Here is a 20,022-nt window from a genome sequence, read left to right on the forward strand (position 1 = left end):
ATTTCTTTATGCCTCTATCATTTTTTAAACTAATACGTAGATACTTTCTAATGAAGACACCGAATTGTCTGCTTCATAGAAAGAGCTACCACTGCTCTCACTGCTCCGCAAAGCAACGCATGACCTGCCTATCACGAGATTTCACTGTGGTCTCCTGATATCCTCATATGACGACTACAACAATGATAACAAGTATAGATGGCAGATAAAATTATTGTCTACCCTAACCCTTAAATGTAATGCATGATGGCAACCCTTTGATGTATATTATATGTCAGGGCTTCAAGCCGAAACTGAACCGAAAATCGGAAAACCCGTTATTTTTATCGGAACAAAAACCAGAACCACGCACATGATCTTACTCCCCACTTCATCTGTTGTTCAGTTGTCGTAGATGCAACACGTCTTACGCCTTGGGTCTTGGCCTTGGGTTCGTTGTGATTATATTATGATGCACGTCGCATAACATCACGTGACGTGCCGCTACGGGGAGAAAGTGTGTTATGTCGTTTTCTTGGTGTTTAAAATGATCAGACTGATGCTCCTAATTCGTAGCACATTTTGTACCTTTAAACGAACATTATCAACAAGGAAAATCTGCCAAAATCACCAGAACAACAATGAGGTCACCTCACGTTGTACTGCACTGCAGCGACACCCGAATGCCTCAATGAACGTTTTTTATCATTTTCTACATGCCTACACATTTTCGACTCATGTCAAAATCGCGTGTTTTTTGTTTTTAGCGATTGGCACTATGTATTTTTTATAAGAATGTTGTCTATTATCTATTGTCTGCAGGTTGGGTTCTGTTTAAAATATTATATAATTAACAGAGACTCGGTGTCTGGCATCCTGTTAACACCCCCCCTCCCCCCTACATCCGTAATCTACCAGTCTCTCCAGGTTGTCTTGTCCTCGCCGGACAATATGCCCAAAAAACTGCAGAATTCATCTCAGACATGTTGGCGAGAGCCGTTCCTTCCAAGAAATACGAAGCATTCGGTGCCGACACCACATCACACTGAAAAAATGCAACCAGATGTTTTGTCGTGACTAGGGTTGTGTAGGTTCCGATTATTTATCAAAATCTTATATTTTTAGGTTCGCGCATTATTGATGGCTTGCCAGCTGTATCGGGGCAGTTCCCTCACTAGGTGAGTGTTGGAATGGAAACTCTGGAAGGAGACTGGTTGAGATGCGGTGGTTCTTTAATCAGCCCAAGATGGGTTCTTACTGCAGCTCACTGCGTTATTGGGTACGTACTTCGGACAAATCGTTCATGCATTTAATATCTTTTGACTGTAGAGATTCTGTTAAATGACAAGTGCCTCTCATGCTACTTGTATATTTTTTTTAATCTTCCCTTTACGGTGTTAATAAAATTTGTCCGTCCCGGTGATGTCACCTAAAGTAGGGATTGCAATACCGGTATTTCAAAACCGGTATTCCAGTAATTCTTCTTCCACGGCGCTACATCCCGGGGTAGGATTTGGCCTCCTCCACAACCGCTCTCCACTCACTCCAGTCTCTCGCCACACTTCTCAAGTTACCGGGTCTTCCTATATGAAGCCAGTCCACTTCTATGGCGTCATCACTTGGACGGCTTCTGGGTCTCTTCCGTTGGGGTAGCCACTTCGTCATGATCCTTGGCGCTCTAACTTCAGACATTCTCTCCACATGTCCCGCCCATCGTAGTCTTTGGGACTTACAGTACCTTATGATTGTTTGCTGTTCAATCAGCTCTTCCAACTCGTGGTTCATTTTTATTCTGTAGTTCCCATTTTCCTACGTGGGTCCAAAGATTTTTCGGAGTATTTTGCGCTCGAAGACGGCTAATTTGTTTTCCTCGTTTTGAGTTAAGCACCAAGTCTCACAGCCATAAGTGACCACTGGCCTTATAATTGTTTTATAAATTAGAAGTTTACTTCTTCGGCCTAGAATTTTCGACCCCACCAGTCGCTTGCAGGTATGCCAGTATTTATTTCCGGAGATAAAGCGGATTTTTATCTCGTCTGCTGTCTTATTTTGGGTATTTAGACTGGATCCGAGATACGTGAACTTGTCCACCCTTTCATATGCATGCTGTCCTATGTCTATATTCTGCAGCGGTACCTGATCGCGTGTGCTGACCATATACTTAGTTTTTGACTGGTTTATTTGCAGCCCAGCATCTTCTGCTTTTATTTTCATAGTGCCACCATGGTCGATCATCCTATCTTTGGATCTGCTTGTAATTACTATGTCGTCAGCATAAGCGCACATCTGTGTTGTACTGTTATCTGTTATATTCTATTCCAGTAATCATCAATACCGAAATATCGGTTTTAAAAATCCGAAATACCGGAATTTTTGGTATTAAGAAAACACACTCATCGTTTTTGAAAATGAATTTAATGTTATTTTCCATTACTTTGTACTGTTTTGACTATACAATTGAGAAGGTATATAAGTTATGTGCTGCTAAAATGACAAACTGAAATATATTGACTAAATCAAGGTGAAATAGTAATGAAACAAAATACATCAAATTTCTTCTTCTTGCCCTGTCCTCCTCCACCGCCGTCCTCCAGCCGGAACGGTCCTCCGCACGTCTTTTCCAGTTCATGATTTTTAGCAGCTGGTTGGCATCTTTTGTAATGTTGTCACCCCATCGTGTTCGTGGCTTTCCTACTGGCCTTTTCCCCCCTGGGTTTTCTTCGAGGATCTTCTTCGGTATCCGTGACTCAGGCATGCGCTGGACATGGCCTGCCCAGTTTAGCCTCTGGAGTTTTATGAAGGTGGAGAGTTTTGAATCTTGGTATAAGCGGTATAGTTCCGTGTTTTACCTAATTCTCCACTCCCCACCATCATTCATGGGTCCGTATATCCGCCTCAGGATCTTTCTCTGAAAGCAGTCCACCATTTCAGCTGCTTTCATATTTAGTGTCCATGACTCGCACCCATATGCAACGACTGTGCGTATGACGGTTTTATAGAGCCGGGTCTTAGTTTTTCTGTGGACATTTCTGGATTTGAATATGGGCAGCAATGAGAAGTACGATTTATTTGCAGCGGTTGTTCGGGCTTTTATTCCTTCCAGTTCCTCAAATACATCAAAATAAATATATTTTTAAAATTGTTGCGATGAATTAACATAATATTATTTCGAAATAGAAAACATCCGTGACATATTGTACAAGCGTTGAATTTAAGAAGCTTTTCCTGCAGCCAGACTTATTTGCACTAGTCTTGATAAACTAGCCTTTTGGAGGGCTTTAGTTAAAATCACCAATATATTCAAATTATTTTGTAAATATCACCAGTTCTACAATATTATGATCAATATAATATTTTTAAATGTCAGCTTATAAATTAATGTAGGTATGTAGGTTTTTGCTACACCTCCAATAATGTTTTGAAGAGATTTTAATAGCTATAATGTACTGATAAATAATTCTGCTTTTTTATATATTGTAACGAATACCGGTATTCAAGAAAAACTACCGAAAAACCGGTATTGATATTTTCATTCGGTATTGCAATCCCTAACTCAAGGTTACCGTACGGGATTGACAATATGACAGTATTATTAATTTAATTTATAGTACACTTTAGCTAAGTCTATCTAATTTATCTTTAGTATTAACCAGTAGTGAATTCAAACTTTGTGTATTGTGAAAAGTTACATTGAAAAGATTTTCATCTTTTTTTCGAAATATTAAAAATAGGTATCCTTATTCTTATTATGCCATCCCCTAGCGGAGGTCGGCCACCATCAAGGCGATCTTATCTTTGTCGTCTGTCACCCGGAACAGTTCGGTGGAGCTGCACTCGTACCAATCACGGAGGTTCTTAAGCCACGAAATGCGGCGCCGTCCTCTGCTACGCTTCCCATTGATCTTTCCTTGAATGACGAGTTGGGGAATGCTGTATTTTTGTCCTCTCATAATGTGGCCGAGGTATTGTAGTTTCCTGGTTTTGATACTACGAAGAACTTCTCGGTCCTTCCCCATTCGATTGAGAACTTCAACATTTGTCACCCGGTCAGTCCAAGGAATTTTGAGGATGCGTCTATACAGCCACATCTCGAAAGCTACAAGTCTCCGTGACATCTCTTGGTTTAGCGTCCATACTTCCATACCATAGAAAAGAATTGAGAGCATATAACAACGTACCATACGCAGTCTCAGACCGAGGTTAAGATCTCAATTGCTAAGGAGGCGTCTCATTTTGAGAAAGGCTCTCCTTGCGATCTCAATTCTAGTTTTTATTTCCTGAGACTGGTCCCATTTCTCATTGACCCATGTACCTAAATATTTATAATGGGTCACACGTTCGATTGGTTCGCTGTTAATGACAAAATTTGTGTTGGTGTCTGGTGTCGCTGTTTTTGATACTAGTAATAGTTTTGTTTTCTTGAGGTTCATTTTTAAACCATAAGAATTACTGACCTCATTAAGCCTTTCTACCAGTTGACCTAAACTCTTTAAACTATCAGCAATCAGCACAGTATCATCGGCATCCAATTTCATTATTTTAAATTTAATTATTATTGTCAGAATATTATTGGATCGACAATTCAATGTATCGGTAAATTATTTGTGTCACCTTTTGAATTTGTTTTGATTTAATGCTTGTTGTATAAAGATTATTCAGTTGAAAATATGCGAAATATGCGCGAATCTGTTTTATAATCTTCATCATTCATGATGTCTTACTATTCTCAAAGAAACAATCATGTCATCAAGTCATGAATAATGAAAACTTGATTACAACGGCATGAAACTGTGTGCTGCATTTACAAGTCTTTACTTTACTTTACTCTGGCTATGGAAAACGAGGTTTTTTTAGCAAAGATGTCAGAGTCATGCATAGAAGATGGAGCATGACTAATTAACTGGTAGATTCTGACTCGTGCACGAATATCACACATCTACAATACACTTCAATTATAATCTTTTTTAATTCGTATATAATTTCTTCTTCTAAAACAGCATCAAGACGATTCACGTCCGCCTCGGCCTTATCGACTACGAGGACTACGATTTGGAGATCAGAGCGAAATCCTTCATGTCCCACAAGGATTATAATGGCAAAAATTTCAACAACGACGTTGGTCTGATAGACCTTGGCCGAAACGTTACAGCATCAGGTACAACTTGGAATCTAATCATACACTACTAATTTATACTACTACCTCACTACCAATGCTCGTCCCGCGTGATGCTACAACCATATCTTCTTATCTTCACCATCATCGCGACCCTATCCCCGGTGAGGTCACAATATAACTACCAGCGGCGAAGGGTGGAGGTAGACTGTTAAGATCTGACATAAATAGTGCACATAAAACTTTGTCAGTCATACGTATTTGTTTGTATTGAACTAAGACTACAATTAATTTACAACAGCTTTGAAAACAAACATTTAGCTGCTATGATGTTTCCAGTAAGAAATTCAACCATTGTAATGTTGATAATATTAACACATTGCGTGTGGGAGACTAATAACAACAACACTAGTTATAATCATTACAAGATAAAAAGAACTTTTTATATACTTACAACGTTTTTAAATTTCCTGTTGAATTATTATGCTCAATATGCTCAAACTTGTACTTGATAATTATGAAGTATATACAAAACAAACAAACGATTAATATAGAATACTGAAATGTCATTTTGATTTCCATAGTAACGCACGTATATATTAATAATTTAGTTGCTAGGACTAACCCCTTAGCAACCAATAAAAGTCTTTTACTTTTTACGGATTTTTCTGAAATAACTTTCCATACAAAACAGAATTAACTGAAAATGAATTCAATTCTGCTTAAAGATGGCTAAACGTATTAAAAGAATGCATTTTCATCGTGCTCTGATATATTCTAAAAGTTTCAATTGTCTAGCTAGTCGGGAAGTTAGTTAAAAATCGATTGCAAGATTTGTACTGGACAAATAATAATACGAGCTAATAAAAACTTGTAATAATTTTCTGTTTGTAAAATATCCAAAATTATATATGACTTACCTAATGTCAGAATTATAGATATTTTATAGACAAGTATTTTTGACTATAATTATCTATTATAGCTTGGTTTCGCAAGGTTAAATTGAATTTTAAAATTTAACCAACACCATCTGTAAATTGTAGTCTTAGTTAAATGAAAACAAATACGTTTAACTGACAAAGTTTAGTAAGTATACAAAGTTTCGTAAGTAAGCACTATTTATGTCGGATCTTAACAGCATAATTTATCTCCAACCTTCGCTACTGTAAACATGACCATAAAAATATGTCATCCTTTGACAAATTGACATGTTATAACTTTGTTTTATTGTAAGATTTTTGATTTCAAATAAAAAATATATTTCTTGTTAATGTTTTTAGATCTCAAATTTCGTGCGTCGTATTTTTCCACTAGGTGCCTCTGGTGGACGAAGCATTCACATTTTAAGCTTTTATTTATAATAATATGTTTTCATACGAATAACTGAATTCGAATTTAAACAGATTTTTTTTTATTACAGATACCATCAAAGTAATTCGCCTGCCGAAAAAATCCCAAGTTTCGGACACCTTCGCTGGACGAGCTGCAACTGTCAGCGGATTTGGATACACCGATAATGGTAAAATTTTGATTCAGTAAAATATGTAGTTAAATGTCAAAAGAGTAGTGTCTAAAATAAGTCACAAAATCGGACACAATGTTGCAACTGTCTTTTGTCCGCACAAGCAGGGACATGCCTGGACAACACAAACAAATACGGTAACCGGACAAAACAGAACATGACAAAACAGAAAATGACAAACAGAACATGACAAAACAGAAAAGTGGCAAAAAAGAACAGCCAGGGGAAAATGAAACATTAATTTTTGTGGAATCTATTTAGGTTAGGTCATTATTTCGTTGTACATACCTAGTCACTAGGGATTCTAATCCCGGGATCCCGATCTATTTTCGATACCTATGAATCCCGGGATTGTAAAACATAATCCCGGGATTTCGGGATTGATTTGTTTTATCAATTTTTATGGAAAATAAAATAAAAACGAAAATATAACAAAAAAATACTTTTAATAAAGAAAAAGTACATTGTAAATAAACTGAGTATGAATGAAGTTTGATTTATACCCATGTGTAGGTCGCCGATTCTATTTATTTTTTCACATAAATTATTAAAAATGAGAGAGATTGGAAAAAAACAATGCTTCGCACTTTTAACAAAGTAATTCCGCCATGATATCATACGTTTTACGGCAGTTTCATATTTAGCCGACTAATTAGATTTATGAAGCGGAAAGGCCATAAGTACACCATGATTATTTGCTTTATTATTTTAAATCTCTCTAATCCATTCATTATGTCTTTACTATCAGAAACAGCAATCTCATATTAAATTCACATTATTATTTACTCCATTAAACTTGTGTATTTCCAAGATTGAACGTATACAATATTAAAAATAAATGTCTTAAATAGTATAAATTATACTAGATTTATTTTTGACCAATTTTCTTAATGTTATTTGTAAATATAAAAATTTTATATTAACAATGGAAAAAATGCCAATCCCGGGACCACTCCCGGGATCCCGGGATTGTCAACTTGTAATTCCGAAATCCCGGGATCAGAATTTTGGCTCGGGATTGGATTCCCTACTAGTCACCCAATGAGTTTGAACATATTATATTGATTAAGATGAGATATCATAAGCTTGCCGACAAAGTTCCGTTTATTTGAGGCTTTCTAGCGATTAGGAATACAGAAATTAGGTATATTATTTGATTTATTATGGCGTATTGAAAATCTGTGCTATTAAAAATCTATCAACATAATAGAGATAGGACAATTTCAATATAAAATTTATATTTTTCCTGAAAGGTCATAGTTATATTTATCGTTGTTCTGTTGTCATTTTCTGTTTTGTCATTTTCTGTTTTGTCATGTTCTGTTTTGTCACTTCTGTTTTGTCATGGAACCAACAAACACCCCTCAAAACCAAGCCTACCCGCACCATACTCAGTCTTAATCGAGCGTATCGGGAGACAATACGTTTTGATGAAAAGAATCAGTAGGTTTTTTACCTGTGATGACACAGGGGAGGTAGCTAAAACTAATGAAAAGGTAATCCCTGCGCATGTGCCGTTGCGAAATTTTGGTTTTATATTGGCGCCCATTACTATGTCAAGCGAAATTTGTTGCTTGCGACACCAGCTGTTTTTTTTTTCAAACTTAAATGTCGTATTTGAGCTGTGTGCGGAGGTACGTTAGGTAGGTTGGTTGTGATCAATATGAGATGCATGTCACGTCACTGTCACTCTGTCTTTGCGACAAATTTAATCTATGGTTTTGTCATTTTACAGAATATTTTGAACGATCACCAGCTCTCTAAATTTAATTATAGAGAGTGCCAACTCTAATGTATATTGAATTATTATTAATTATTCATGCTATATTAAATTTAACAGTTTCTACGTGTGCGTACCTACATTAAAATTACTTGCGACATGACATCCATAGACAATATTTTAAACAGAACCCAATCTGCAGACCATAGATAATAGACAACATTCCTATAGAAAATACATAGTACCAACCGCTAAAAACAAAAAAACGTGATTTTGACATGACAGTCGATAAGTGTAGGCATGTAGAAGATGATAAAAACGTTCATTGAGTCAGGCGGATGTCGATGCAGTGCAGATCAACGTGAAGTGACCTCATTATTGTTCTGGTGATTTCGGCAGATTTTTCCAACTGACAATATTAGTTTAAAGGTTCAAAATGTGCTACGGGACGGGAGCAGCAGTCTGATACCATTTCAAGCACCAATAAAAACGATATTACACATTTTTTCCCGTAGCGGCAGCTTACTGTGACGTCCCGTGATAGTCAGCGACATGCACCATAAACTGATTCGCGCTTAAGCCGCGCGGCCATCGTTGATGGGATAATAATTATAGTGAATTATAACACACTGAAAATGCTCTAAATATTACAGATGGTCCAATGTCCGATATACTCAACTGGGTCAACATGACTATCATCACCAACGAACGGTGCAAGCAAGACTTCGGCGGTAGTGTTGTTATCAATTCCACGATTTGTGCTGCAGGTGCCAAAAGCCCATCCCAAGGAACATGCTATGTAAGTATATTCAGGTTTAGTTTTCGCGTTAGTTTACTAAACCCTTATACCCCTTTTGTCCTTAGGTGCTAAAAAACTAAATTATTTGAATGGGTATTGTAGGCTGGGGAACCCTGGGCACTCGCCTTAAGTTGTTGGTAAGCACTCCGACTTCCGAGTTCTCTGAAGCATCGTTGCAAGAGTCACACACCTTCACATAGGGTTCACTAAACCATCTTTGCATGCGTGCGGCTTTAATGTTGTTAAATCCAGAGGGTTGGAGCGGATCGTTTTTTAAGTTGCTCCACTCTGGGACCTAATGCTTGCTCTAGCTTCGCTACAGGGTCTGCTCTGCTCCGGGTCGTCATTTTCATTATTAATTCTATTAAGCAAGATTACCGACAGGAAATCGTTTTTCATTATCTGCCTCTTCTGTCAAATAAGTGAGGTTATTTATCACGCGGCAGTGTCAAATAATTCCAGTGTTGCAAAGTGTCAAATATAATAATTTTATTGGATGTTAGGACGAAAATTTAATAAAAAAAACATCCGGAGCAGTGGAGCAATATAAATTTTCGGTGCTCCCGGTAAAACCCCATTACTCCACTGCTCCGTGCTCTTGCTCCAAGCTCCGCTCCAACGCTGTGGGTAAATCACCCTGCACTCTGTTGTTTACCATTTGAATGTTGATCTGTAGACGGTCTCGAGGTCTGTGGGGCACTAATTAACAGTTCCCTCCAAACCAACTCGCCCCGCACCTCACTCGGTCTCAATCGAGCGTATCACGAAGCCCAGCGTTTGGTTGTGAAGCATCAGCAGTTGTTTACGGATGAGAATGTCTCAGGAGCAGATATCCAAGTAACGCTTCGCACTCAAGTTTGCTTTGACTGAGTTTACTGAGACTTAATTTAATAAAAAGTGCCCATGGGCGAGAGGAGTACTGAGAATTAACAAAAATTATTCCATTATTCCAATTAATTTACATAGTTATAAGATGTAAAACCAATCGACATACATAAACATCTGTAAGGCACAGGTTCATCAGCAAAGAAACTAAAACTAGAAGTAAAGATTAATTTGGATAATTGGCGCAAACACATATTCAATTTGTCATAGCGAGTGGCTTAAAAAACGGTGGACATTTTTTCTTCGTGTCCGGAAATTTATACGTATGCAGTTCGCCGTATCACACTTCACCGTGAAATTTTGTGTCGGATGTATATTATGAAAAACGTCCAACCTCTTTGGGTCATACAGTAAAATTTATGTCTAAATAAAACACTGTTCTTGTCGGTTTACAGGAAGCCAGCGACAAACAATTTTTGAAAATAGTTGATTTACTGGATTATTTGTTATGTTAGGTTAGGTTTGCATTTTTGAATTCATGAATTTTGCCAAAATAGGCCATGAAAATTGAATTAATGTTCATATTGAATCTAATAAAATCAGAGACCGTATAGTATACGCAGTGTCGAAGGGTGGAGGTAGGCTGTTAAGATCCGCCATAAATAGTGCACGCTAAACTTTGTCAGTCATACGTATTTGTTTTTATTGAAATAAGACTTTACAGAATTTACAGATGGTGCTGGTTAATTTTTTAAATTCAATTAAACCCTGCGAAAATCAAGCCATAACAGGTAATAGTCAAAAAATACTCGCCTATCTATAAAATATCAATATAATAAGCAGGACTTAATAGATTAAAATGAACCAACAATATGTGTAGGTACCTAATATGTATTCTTAATCCAACGAAAACAAATTAGCATGAATGAAAAAGTGTGCACAATTTTGTTGTATTGCCCAATATATACCAAAATTATTATGGTTTGGTTTAGGCAAGGTTTAATTGATTTAAAAACTAACCAATACCGTCTGTAAATTTTAGTCTTAGAGCCCTATGCAGAATCCAAGATTTCGATCCTAAGGATAAGTTGCCGAAAAGCATGACTTAACTATAGACTAGGTATACTGAGTATAGAGTTAAGGAATCCTTAACCATAGACTACTTTTGTTATGAACACGCCCGTTTCTGTATTAACATTTACCACTGACAGCTGCTGTCAAAATAAATTCGCATGTCTATAAAACAGTCCATACACTCAAATTCATTTTACAATGTATCTCAATATGGATATTGATAGTGTTAGTTCGTTTGGCATGTACTTTCAGAATATTATTTTACTTTTATACGCCAGCCCGCAGAAATACAAGATGCCAGATGATAGAATGACACTTGACGCTGTGTTACCATGTTAAAAAAAATATCTTGCGGTGCCTGTGGAATCACGTATAATGACGTATAACGGAAACATAAGAGTATTATAATTAAATATTAATATGTATTTATAGTTATTGCATTTACAAAATGCAGTTGTCATATTTTTGTCATCGTTTAACAATTTAAAAATAATTTACCTAAACTATAGAAAAGAGAATTTTTAAATATGGTATTATTTTCAATAGAAATGATCTTAACTAAGGACAATGTTTCTGCATAGTGTTTTCTGCTAAGGAAAATTTCGTTATGACAAATGTTTCTGCATTCCGCTCTTAGTTAAAAAAAAAAAAAAAAATACGTATGACTAACAAAGTGTAATGTGTGACCTCCGCTAGGGGATGGCACGATAAGAAAATGGTTACTTTACTATTGTAAAAAGAGGATCATGACCCGGAAACTGTTGGGAACCTGTGATTTTGTCAGTGTGCTTCAACGAATAGCAGGAAGGGCCGTGAATTGTACATCAATACTTTTTTTTCTTTTTCCAGGGCGACAGCGGCGGTCCCGTCATCATTAGAGAAGCCGACGGCAAAGATACCCTCATCGGAGTGGTCAGCTTCCTTTCGACCTTGGGTTGCGATAAAGGGTTCGCGTCAGGCTTCCAACGTGTCTCCAGCTACTTGAATTGGATTTCCCAAAATACTGGAATCGTCATCAGGCCGTAATTAATGTTACACAAGAATTTCTTTATGCTTTATAAAAAAAACATAGCAACATTATTCTTATCTAATCAAAATCTAAATAATTAATACAATTGTTAATCGAATTCAGTAAACATAAATATTATATTATTGCCATGTATATTTTTAATGGAAGACTATCTTATCTATCTATATATTATATCTATCTTATCGAATAAAAATAACAGTGCAGTACTTACCAAATTATCAATTATTTGTTTATATTAATATTTATTTATTAAATGTATACCATTCTATCAAATAGTTCGCTCTGGCATAGGTTAATATAATTATTGTGAGACCCAGGTACATATAGGTACAAGACGTGTCACTTGAACGTAATTGGAGTATATCCAACTGAGCAGCACTCGAAATGGAAAATTTCACGAACCGGAGCGCTAGATAGTTTTACGAAAATATTAACATAGTTGTAACATCTAATTGTATGTGTATTTTACAAAAATGTGTTCGATTTTTTATAATATGACATGTCTCTAGCTCAGATGGTGAAGAAATTAATATTTCCACGAGACAAAGCGATAATTATGAGAATGTTATGAACCGAAACGGCGCTTCGGTCCATTTCGAGCCCCTGAGTTTATCTTAGTTAATCTGTTATGCTGTATTGTTGTTTTTAATTTAACAAAACGCATTTTTTTGTAGTACTTATTCCATATTTAATCAATAGATTAGGACCGGTTTCGTCCGCCTCAGAGGGACATTTTATGCTGTAGTCTAAAAGTAAGAAGAGATTTATTAGTAATTAAATAGTACTTTTCCGACTAATACGGGCTGTAAATGCGATTTCGGCCATTCTTGATATTGTTGACTTGTGTGTCTTTGATAACTATCTTAATCGGGTCAACATTAATTGTGTTCTCAGTGCAGACCTACCTACCATTTGAAATGCCAATTGGGCGGGCAATATCTCTGTTCAACGAAATGGCTTGGGACATGGCTCCCTCATCCTAAAGCGGGCCCCCATCGGGTAACCATCATCTGAGGGGCCCAGGGGGGCAGGAACCCAGGGGGACAGGGGCCCCCGAGAGGCGAGCGCCGAGTTTTTTTATTATTATTATTACCCATGAATAAAGAATCCAATCGTATGTATGTATCCAATGTATATTTATGACTTAATATCTAGCCTTTAACTAATAATACATACCTTTAATTAACAATATATTTACCAGGGTACACAGAATTAATGGGAACTGAAATGCCTAATGGGTGTGGAATAATACGGGATAAACTTAAACACGTGTCAAGAATACGTCGTACATCGAATACTGACAACTGTATTCGGTTAATGCATTGACGCTCATTTAATATTGGTGTATTGAAGATAGCAACACATACAATTGCACGTCCATAATTCGGGGTTCATTTTCATAGGACACTAACACATTCAAAAACCTGCGTCGAAATGTAATGTATTGGAATATAGCCTATCGGTATTATATTTAAAATTCTGCTCTGTGGGCGATTCCCATGCATGAGAGACGTCATTAAAATAATGATTTTGTACACAAACCAATTGATTGTGATTGATAAAACAATCAATCCAGTAAGCTTCTTTATTATGTTTACTAATCCCGGGATTCATTGGTATCAAAAATTGTCCGGGATTGTATTCCCTACCCATGACATAATTGTATTAAAATTACGTAAGTAAATTAATAGAGGTAGTAGACACTCCTATCTCCTCCCCGGCACTGCGGGAATCCAATCCCGAGCCAAAATTCTGATCCTGGGATTTCGGAATTACAATTTGACAATCCCGGGATTGGCATTTTTTTCCATTGTTATTATAAAATTTTTATATTTACAAATAACATCGGTCAAAAATAAATCTAGTATAATTTATACTATTTAAGACATTTATTGTTAATATTGTATACGTTCAATCTTGGAAATACATAAGTTTAATGTAGTAAATAATATTGTAATATAAATAATGATGTGAATTTAATGAGATTGCTGTTTCTGGATAGTAAAGCAAATCATGGTGTACTTATGGCCTTTCCGCTTCATAAATCTAATTAGTCAGCCAAATATGAAACTGCCGTAAAACGTATGAGATCATGGTGGAATTACTTTGTTAATAGTGCGAAGCATTGTTTTTTTCCAATCTTTCTCATTTTTATTAATTTATGTGAAAAAATAAAATAAATCGGCAACTTATCCATGAGTATAAATCAAACTTCATTCAAACTCAGTTTATTTCTAATTTAGTTATTTGTTATTAAAAGTATTTTTTCTGTTATATTTTCATTTTTATTTTATTTTCCATATTTTTTTTTAAGAATCAATCCCGAAAGTTTCAGGATTATGTTTATCAATCCCGGGATTCATAGGTATCTAAAATAGCTCGGGATCCCGGGATTGGAATCCTTAGTCACTGGTGTTAGAAAACGTGAAAATATCTACGATAATAACATGGATTGTAATGTACTGTCAAAGCTCCTACATTCAATAATAATTGTTTCACTATCAACGATTTTTTTTAGAAAAACAACAAAAATTTTATGAAAAAATACTTAAGACATGTAGCTGAAATAATTAATAACTGGCTTCAATTCCTTTTCAGGACTGCATTAAGGTTTTGTACATGACTTAAACAAATTCATATCAAATTTGCAACGTTCATCAACAAAGCATAGGGACAATCGCTACAAGTTTGTGGACTATTAGAAAACCTTCTGATTTATTCGTGTACGCATCAGACGGAAAAACAAAAAATATTGTGCATTCAAAAACACTTCAATAAACAGAATTAAAACACAAACACTTTCTTCCTTTGAGTGGCATTGCAACGCATGCCGTGTACTCACTAGTAAATTATAAAACATTCTGACAACATAACCATTTTTGTATTGTAATACCATTATAATACATAATATTGTGATGGCGGCTTATCTATCGCACAAGCATTTTTTTCATAAAAGTGCCCCCCCCCCCCCCCCCGACCTGAAAGCGCCATATACATCCACGTAGGTACCTAAAAAAACCACTGTTTAAGATTGGATTTCGTAAAAATGCTCTTAATTGTCAGTAGATAGTGTATTTTTCAATTTAAATATTTTTGGGATATGTGTTTGCTTAACACGCTCGGACCACAAACGGAAATTTCTGGACTAGCAAACATTACGCAAAGTACAGCGTCCGGAGATTTCCGTTATTCCGCGTGTTTTTAAATAATTATTTTTATAGTGGCATCTATGTATTTTTAACGAAAACCTTTGACATGCCCAGTTAGGTAGAAAAATGCACTATCGACTGGCATAGATACGATAACTGTTTTACCTTCTGTAATATTGTCGATCAAAGTTAACAATTTTATTTTGGTGAGATGCCATTATGCGTAATAAAATCGTGTCCGGAAACTTGTACGTATACAGTTCACCGTACCACACTTCACCGTGAAATGTTGCATTGGAAATATAATATATAGCTGTATATTAAAGACTGTCCAACATCTATGGGTCGTAGGTATAGTACTGACATAAAATTCATGTCTAAATAAAATACGGTTCTTGTCGGCTTACACTTTACAGGAAGCCAGCAGCAAACAAATTTTGAAAATAGCCGATATAGATACTGGATTATTTGTTAGATTAGGTTTTCATTCTTGAATTCACGAATTTGCTGAAATCAGCTATGAAAATTGAATTAATGTTCATATTGAATCTAATAAAATTGGATAAGAAAGCTCACGGCGAAGTGTGTCACGATGAAAATTTTTACGTACAATTTACATGCCACCTAATAAAATAGGTAAGTACCAGGGAACTCAGAAATAATGGTAACTGAAATACACAACGAGTAAGGCGATAGCAGGTAACCGACTCTAGTAAGGATGAATCCGGGTTAAACTTACACACGTATCAAGAATACGTTTTACGTCGAATACTGAAAACTGCTCTCGGTTTATGCATTTACGCTCATTTAATGTTGGTGTATTACACACACTATTGCACGTGCATAATGCGTGCTTCATTTTCGTAGGACACTCACACATTCAAAAGCCTGCTTCACCAGGCGACGTATTGAATATAGCGGTATAGCCTATTGGTATTCTATTTATTATCTGTTCTGTGGTAAGTACGTAGACGCCTAACGAATTTACAGACAATTTTAAACTAAAAATGAAAGGGTAAGCCATTCTACGTCTGGTTAAAGACAGCACTTTGTCTAGGGACGTCACTGACTGATAAGCTTGCACAGCATAAAAAACAAACTTCACAAAAATCATATTACTATAAGTATTCTGCTTCTATATGTGGCTTTACTAAGTACAAATAGATTCGATTGCCAGTTACTTTGTTGGTACAATAAACAAATTTTAAAATGACAAAGTTTGCATTATTTGTACTAATAGTTTCGTGCTTGACCATCTCCCTGGTAAGTTTATATTTAAAAAAAATACGATTTTATTTTCTATTAGCTCATAGTTTTTGTTTTGTACTAATTTTGCTGCATCGGGGGGATGTAATAAGTAGGGCCCGGATTTATATGCTAGTGCATATTTTGTTAGGGTATATCAATGACATTAATATGGACGAATCATCTGGAAAAGAAAATGACACTCACTTTATTGTCGGGTCTGCCGAATGGCATAATCTGTTCTAACGCCATTACAATAAAGGTGATATTGCTATAAATTCTTGATGCTTTTTGTTGGGTCTGCCGAATGGTTCGGTTCGAACGGGTTCGCTCAAATGACCATTGACATTAGAAACACTGCTCTAACGCCATTACAATAAAGGTCATATTACTATAAATTCCCGATGCGTGATATCGCATAATGTAAATTGCGTGACGTCTACCTATACATGCGAATTTACTTGCTAGCTACTGTATTGAGTGCGTCGTCCATTAATAATGTCATTGGGGTATCTGGGAAATCCGTTTCGAAAGACGCAGAATCCAAAAATAAAATTTTATTTTGCATATAAATGCATATTTGAGACGTTAGAGCGTATTATTTGAGATATTGGTGCATATTTCATTAATAAATGCATATTTTGAGCTTTTGCATAATTTTATCGAAACAAAACTAAATCAGGTAGATGCATTTGCATTTTTAATGGCATCCCCGAGCATTTCATTAATTTATCAGGAAATGTGAAGTCAACTTGGGCCTTTATTTAAATTTTGCGCTAGCACCTCTGTGGACGCTGAAAGATCATCTTCCGCATATAAACAAAATACTGACAGATATGCGGAAAATTTAATGCCAGAGAATATTCTAACTTATTTTTTCGGACAAAAAAACAGCAAATAGTATTTGGGAATAGTTAAGTGTGTCGTTTCTGTTTTTTTAAGTTGTGTTTAGTTTCCATAGTTAACATTTACATTTTGCATTTCTTATTCAATTATTTGTACCTACTTGTAAACAAACTATTTTGAAAATTTAACTTTATATTGATTATTTGTGATTGTATTATATTGCTCAAGACTATTAATTTTTATTCGATTTTTTATTAGTAATATTGGGTGAAATTGGTATTTACAATATTTTTCCATAAAAATGACAATTTTTAACTGCATATTTCAATGATTTTAAGTGCATATGTGCATGCATGCAATCATGTTTTTTGTTGCATATAATCTTGCTCCCAAGTAATAAGATGTGATACGTATATGTTCTGATGGTTGCGTCGCGTATGTGTGACACATGTTCGGGCAGTGATGAATGGAAACACGAGTTCGTATTTTCTTGACAACATCGGCACCACGAAGTACAGTCATTCTAGTTTGAGTCTAAAGGTTTAATTTACACTTTAGAATTTAGATATTAAAAGAGACACGGACGAGCGGCGCGTGTCGACTACATTTTTGTAAAGCTCAATAACGACTGTGTCATTTCCGTTACGTAATTGTCTATGGTCTAAAAATGACCATAGTTGTTAGTTGTAGGGTTATACAAAACCTCTACTCATATTCGAAATCCTACTTCAAAATGTAATGTATTGGGGTATAGCCTGATCATAATTCTATTCTCTTCAATGATATTTACATATTATTCAATTCTAGGTTGCGGCGACTAGTCCAGGATTCAAGTTGGAAAATTCGGGCCCAGGTATATTTTTGTGTATATTATTCATTGTTTCTTTTTAAAATTATATGTAATAATTTTAAACCATTAACTTATCATTATTTTTTATTTCAATACTGAATATACATCAGTGGTGAAGGGTGGAGGTAGGCTGTAAAGATTGGATACAAGAAGTGCTTCGCCAGTCGAATGTATTTGTTTTCATTGAACTATGACTACAGTCTGTAGATACTGTCTGCTAGTTTTTTTTAAATTCAATTAAACACCGCCTAACCTAAGCCAGAGTAGATAAGAGTCAAAAACATTAGTTTATAATATTAGTGTATATAATGTTTATAATAATAGGTGTTTTTTTAGAGGTTTGAAATGGAATAAAACAAAGATGACTTTATATATCGAGGGCTTAGTGTCAAACAACACTATCTACAAAAGTGCAACTTTACAGGAGAGCCAAAAATCGTTATTTTAGATTCTTGTTACTCAACAAGGGAAATGTTTATTTAAAACCTAATGTTAATATTTTATAATTTATTGTTTATTGTACATTTATCTTGCTTATGATGATGTTAAAATTTATAGGAATAGTTTTTAAAAAATATGAAAACAAGGGTAACTTATGTAATTAGCGTTAAACTTTACTGACGATTTAATAAGAAATTAGAAAAAATTGACATAACGTTGTTTGACTATCATGTAGCCGTAAATGTAAAATAACGTTATCTCAAAAAAAAAAAAAAAAACACTTTTTTGTAGATAACGTTGTCTGACTTTAAGCACTCGATATTGACATGACATTTACTTTATTCGAAAGATGCTCTTCTGGCATTATAATTTAAATATGACTTCTGGCATATGACCGCCATGGCTGGCTCGGACGTAGTCTAATCTGGAGGTCCAATTTTCGATGACTTTTTCCAACATTTGTGGCCGTATATCGGCAATAACGCGGCGAATGTTGTCCTCCAAGTGGTCAATCGTTTCGGGCTTATCGGCGTAGACTAGCGACTTCACATATCCCCACAGAAAATAGTCAAGCGGCGTTAAATCGCACGATCTTGGAGGCCAATTCACGGGTCCGAAACGTGAAACTATGCGGTTACCAAACGTTTCCTTCAATAAATCAATTGTGGCACGAGCTGTGTGACATGTTGCGCCGTCTTGTTGAAACCACAGCTCCTGCACATCATGGTTGTTCAATTGAAGAACGAAAAAGTCAGTAATCATGGTTCTATAGCGGTCACCATTGACTGTAACGTTCTGGCCAGCATCGTTTTTAAAGAAGTACGGACCAATTATTCCACCAGCCCATAAAGCACACAAAAACAAACAACAATTTTTCATTCAAAAAAACAGTCAATTTTTCTGGATGTAACGGTGTCTCAACATACACTTGAGGATTATCATCACTCCAAATACGGCAGTTTTGTTTATTGACGTATCCATTCAACTAAAAGTGAGCTTCATCGCTAAACAAAATTCGCTTATGAAAATCGGGATCAACGGCAATCTTGTTTTAAAATAAATTTTCACAATTTGGAAGCGTTGTTCAGGCGTCAGTCTATTCATGTTGAAATGCCAAACCAAACTAAACATAAATCACTTAACAACTGACAAAATGGCTGCCAATTAAAGTTCTATACCTCTAAAAAAAACACACTTTACTATCGACCGAAAGTACTTGATGGAATTTGAATTTAAATTCTAATGGATTTAAGTTTTGTACTGTTTCGTCATTTTTTGCGACCAGGGTTTCGCCTTTCGGCATCTTCAGGCACAGTGTACACTCACCAAAAGTAAACATACACTGACAACGAACACTCTTATCTTACTTATATAATAAATCAATACAATAAAGTAGGTAAAAACTCTATTACCTACCTATCAATAAAAA

The 20,022-nt window shown here is 35.6% G+C and overlaps 1 protein-coding gene across 1 annotated transcript; it reads left to right on the forward strand.

Moving 5' to 3' along the window:
* Nucleotides 1-1,119: 1,119 nt before the first annotated feature.
* Nucleotides 1,120-12,058, forward strand: LOC147069410 (epithelial serine protease-like). Its single transcript, XM_085950747.1, has 5 exons — nt 1,120-1,157; nt 4,977-5,134; nt 6,513-6,611; nt 8,988-9,133; nt 11,882-12,058. Exons 1-5 carry the CDS (start codon nt 1,120-1,122, stop codon nt 12,056-12,058), a joined length of 618 nt encoding a protein of 205 aa, XP_085806873.1.
* The last annotated feature ends 7,964 nt before the right edge of the window (nt 12,059-20,022 follow it).

The sequence above is a fragment of the Rhyacophila brunnea genome, unplaced genomic scaffold (genome assembly GCF_057557595.1).
Source record: "Rhyacophila brunnea isolate RB1 unplaced genomic scaffold, BYU_Rbru_1.0 scaffold_23, whole genome shotgun sequence".
NCBI classification, from domain to species: Eukaryota; Metazoa; Arthropoda; class Insecta; order Trichoptera; family Rhyacophilidae; genus Rhyacophila; species Rhyacophila brunnea.

What these genes read in the sequence shown, in the direction of transcription:
- LOC147069410 (XM_085950747.1), top strand. Translation starts at nt 1,120, where the DNA reads ATGGCTTGCCAGCTGTATCGGGGCAGTTCCCTCACTAG. An exon ending in CGGGGCAGTTCCCTCACTAG is followed by an intron (nt 1,158 to 4,976) that starts GTGAGTGTTGGA and finishes CTTCTAAAACAG; the next exon opens with CATCAAGACGATTCACGTCC. An exon ending in ATTTGGATACACCGATAATG is followed by an intron (nt 6,612 to 8,987) that starts GTAAAATTTTGA and finishes TAAATATTACAG; the next exon opens with ATGGTCCAATGTCCGATATA.